The following is a 5,000-nucleotide window of genomic DNA, read 5'->3' on the forward strand; positions in this document are numbered from 1 at the left end:
TCCACACCAGGTAGGACCAAACCTGCTGGGGGGACTTATCAATGGCATTCCGGCTAAATTACTCCCCTCCCACCAAGATACACCTAAGCCAGTAGGTGGGAGGTAAATCGGCTGTCCATCTCCATGAAAAGACGCATCCAGCCATGGCCCCCATTCCCCGGAGGCGAAGGAGCCCTTGGTTACGGCGGCGATCAGGATCGCTCCGGAGCAGAGGGTGCTAAAAATATCCGGGTAAAGACAGGCCGCCCCACGTTGATACAGGCCGCCCCACGTTGATGAACCTTTGCACATACAATATAAGGACCATGAGAACTGAATCCGACTTACTAGCTTTACTAGAGGAACTCTCTTACATTAAATGGGATATAGTAGGACTCTGCGAAGTTAGAGGACTAGGCGAAGAGCAGAAGTTAATAAATGAGGGACACGTGCTCTATTGCAGAGGAAAACCTCTGGGTAGCAAACAGGAATTAGGGGTAGGATTCTTAATACACAAACGCTTAGAAAAGAACATCGTAGAATTCTATAGTGTCAGCGAAAGAGTGGCTTATGTAACAATAAAACTAAACAATAGGTACTACTTAAAAATTATTTGTCTATGCTCCAACCTGCAGCCACAGTGATGAAGAAATAGAGAGCTTCTATGAAGATGTTCATTTAGCCAGCGAGAGAACAAAAACCCATTTCACAATAATTATGGGGGATTTTAATGCCAAACTAGGTAAAAAGACAGAGGGCGAAACCGCAGTAGGGAACCATGGAACAGGCACTAGGAACGAGAGGGGACAAATGCTAGTCGACTTTGCGGAGGCTCGATCACTCAGTATCATGAATACATTCTTCGAAAAAAGACTAGAACGGAAGTGGACATGGAAGTCGCCTTCTGACGTCAAAAACGAAATTGACTTCATAATTTCAAATAGGCGCGATATAATAAAAAATGTAGAGGTTATAAATAAAGTAAATGTTGGCAGCGACCATAGAATGGTGAGAGGCGAAATTGAAATACATCTCAGAAGGGAAAGGAACAAACTAATGTGTAAACCACAGCCAAACTTGGCTAACTTGAGGATCAGAGCAACAGAATTTAGCCTAAACATCCAAAACAGATATTCACTCCTCCGCGACGAAGATCTCAACATCGACCAAATCAATCAACAGTTCAATGACATAATAAAAGAAACTGCACTTGAAGTAGGCGGCAAGAACGACAATCGAAGCTCCAGCAAGCTCTCGGTAGAAACTAAACAGCTTATGCAAAAACGTAGAGACATGAAAGTATCGTCAAATAGGGACAAGATAGAATTGGCTGCACTAACAAAGACCATAAATAAAAAGAAGAGGGAGGATGTACGGAAATTCAATACTCAAATAATAAATGAAGCAGTGATTTCAGGTACCAGCATGAAAGCAGCTAAAAGAAGACTAGGAATAGGGAGAAATCAAATGTATGCAATTAAGAAACCAGACGGAGAAGTAACATATAACAAGAATGAAATCATCAAAATAATGAAAGACTTTTACAGGGATCTATACAACTCAAACGAACAGCCACAAATAGAAGCAAACGCGGTAACTAGCGACGTACCTAATATCACAAAGGAAGAAATATAAGGGCACTTAAAGGCATGAAGAGAGGGAAAACAACAGGCGAAGACTGAATTAGTATAGACCTCATATTAGATGCAGGAGACATCGCAACAGTGAAACTAGCTAATCTTTTTAACAAATGTTTTCTCAGCGGAAAAAACTCCGAAAGCCTGGAAAAATGCAACAATTATCTTTTTACACAAAAAAAGGCGATAAAAAGGATTTTAAAAATTACCGACCCATAAGCCTCCTTTCGGTTACTTACAAACTGTTCACGAAAGTCATTACAGCTCGCATCTCTGACAGTCTGGATTCCAGCCAGCCTAGAGAACAGGCAGGCTTCCGCAGCGGATTCTCAACAACAGATCACATCCACACGCTCACCCAAATAAGAGAAAAAGTAAACAAATATAGGAAACCCCTGTGTATAGCATTCATCGATTATGAAAAGGCATTTGACTGTACAAATACCAGCAGTATTAGGTGCTATTCAACAACAGGGAGTTGAGGAGGTATATTGTAATATATTGGAAGATATATACAAAGATGGGACAGCAACCATCAAACTCCACACAGAAACCGATAAAATACCAATTAAAAAAGGCGTTAGACAGGGCGACACCATCTCACCAAAGCTGTTTACAGCCTGCCTCGAGGAAATATTCAAGAAACTAGAATGGGAAGGGAAGGGTATCAAAATAGGATACGAATACCTAAACAACCTAAGATTTGCAGACGATATTGTCCTCCTTTGTGAATCAGCTGATGAACTGCAGCAATTAATAAACGATCTGAATAGAGAAAGCCTAAAAGTCGGACTTAAGATGAACAAGAAAAAGACTAAGGTTATGTTCAACAGCAGAGTCCCACTCAAACAAATATATGTACAAGGCGAAGTGCTAGAGGTAGTAGACAGGTATATATACCTAGGACAACACGTGCAGACAGGCACATCTAGTGAACAGGAAATAAAGCGACGAATCAGTCTAGGTTGGAGTGCCTTCGGCAGGCACAGTAGCACACTAAGAGGTTCCTTGCCATTGTGCTTAAAAAGAAAAGTCTTTAACCAATGCGTCCTCCCAGTTATGACCTATGGATCAGAAACATGGACTACAACCAGGTTACTGGAGAGGAAACTAATAAGCGCCCAGAGAGGGATGGAAAGATCGATGATGCGAATTAGCCTGAGAGATCGGAAGAGGGCGACGTGGATCAGAGAACAGAGGAAGGTAGAAGATATACTCAAGAGCATTAAAAAGAAGAAATGGCAATGGGCAGGGCATGTATGTCTTAGACAAGACGACAGATGGACAAAGAAAGTAACAGACTGGACTATAAATAACTTAAGGAGGCCAAGAGCCAGACCAATGACAAGATGGCGCGACGAAATAGTGAAATTTGGGGGCCAAGACTCGAAACAAACATCGCAAGACAGGAAAACCTGGAAAAGAATGGGAGAGGCCTACGTCCTGCAGTGGATTGACTCAGGCTGATGATAATGATGATGATGATGATATATATATATATATATATATATATATATATATATATATATATATATATATATATATATATATATATATATATATATATATATATAAATTATATATGTATATATTTATTTATAAATATGTATGTATATGTATACATATACATATATACGCATATGTGTATATATATATATGTGTGTGTGTGTGTGTGTGTGTGTGTGCGCGTGTGTGTGTGCAACATTGCCATAAACCTACAGAGGTATAAGAGTGCACGAATATCACTGTTCCTTGATAAATACAGCAAACGCTGTAGATCTACCTACTTGCTCCGGTGCATCCTTAAAGACCATTTTGGTGAAGCATACTTTAAACCATGTCCTATTTGTGTATACAGATGGCCATGTCCCTCACATGCCTTATTACCTACATGCAATACACGCCCCAACTGTGTTATATATGTGTGAGAGAGAGAGAGAGAGAGAGAGAGAGAGAGAGAGAGAGAGAGAGAGAGAGAGAGAGAGAGAGAGAGAGAGAGAGAGAGAGAGAGAGAGAGAGAGTATATATATATATATATATATATATATATATATATATACATATATATATACATATATATATATATATATATATATATATATATATATATATATATATATATATATATCAAAAGTTACCATTACCAAATAACTCCAAGATTGCCAGTAATTAAATTGATACCATACCAGTTGAACGATTTATGAGATTCCTTCTATATTTTATTTTCAAATTTTAGAATAGGAGATTTACATAGTTGGACGTTAACCGACTCCTCTTCGTCTGCCAGTCCCCCCGGTGATCGTGGACGCCCGCAGCAGCAGATCGAGTGTGATCGTCCAAGAAAACGGAAACGTGACCTTAATCTGCCAGGCAGAAGGCAACCCTGAGCCTCGGATCTCTTGGATGAGAGAAGATAAGAAGCAAATATCTCTAAACAAGCGACGTAAAGGTAAGCCATTTGGGTAATTAAGTTTTGAGTTGTATTTGCGAATGCTAAATCGCAAAAGAATTTACGCAAGACGATTAAACGAGGTTATGGAATGTATTCTTTCGCCAATCGATAGAGACGTCTGTACTTTTCACAAGTTACAACACCAAATTAGATTTTCGTCAGCACATGTAGTATATTGCCTCTGGTAATTTTCCATGTTACACGTAGTGGATAACCAACTTTGTATATACTTCATATTTGCACTAATCTGATGAACTGCATATGCTTCATACAAAGTTTTTGTAAAACAAACGTTTCTTCGAAAAAAGTCTTAGGAAAGTCTATGGAATTTTAATTTTGTCAACAACGCACATCTACATTTCCTGAGCTCATCAGTAACTTGGAAGGTCATCTTATTAACGAAAGACTTTACAAAATACTGTATATGAAGGTGCATACACAAATTTATTTACATGTTTCTCTGTGTCCCAATTCTATCATAATAACTTTTATCAGCATTAGTACTTTTATTATCATTATCATCAATATGCTTGTCTGGATCATTGTCATCATCATCATCATTATTATCATTATAATCATCATTATTAATACTATTATTATGATCATGATTATTATCATCTTTGTTATTAATATTATCATTGTTGAAATTATTATTATTTTTTATTATTATTATTATTATCATTATTATTATTATCATTTTCATCATTATCATTATTATTTTCATTATTATTATTATTATTATTATTATTATAACAATACAAATAAAAATTATTATCAGTATTATTATTGTTATTATGCTTGTTATTATCATTATCATTAGTAGTAGTAGTATCATTATTATTACTATTATTATTATCATCATCATCATTATTATTATTATTATTATTATTATTATTATTATTACTATTATTATTATTATTATTATTATTATT

General features: G+C 36.8%; 1 protein-coding gene across 1 annotated transcript in view; it reads left to right on the forward strand.

The window, feature by feature from the left end:
- Positions 1–5,000, forward strand: part of LOC138863507 (lachesin-like) — a 228,452-nt gene that overhangs the window by 132,883 nt on the left and 90,569 nt on the right. The window contains exon 4 of the mRNA XM_070127660.1: positions 3,904–4,065. Coding sequence (XP_069983761.1) covers positions 3,904–4,065 — 162 coding nt within the window. The remainder of the gene's footprint in view (positions 1–3,903; positions 4,066–5,000) is intronic.

This window comes from Penaeus vannamei, chromosome 12 (assembly GCF_042767895.1).
Source record: "Penaeus vannamei isolate JL-2024 chromosome 12, ASM4276789v1, whole genome shotgun sequence".
NCBI classification, from domain to species: domain Eukaryota; kingdom Metazoa; phylum Arthropoda; class Malacostraca; order Decapoda; family Penaeidae; genus Penaeus; species Penaeus vannamei.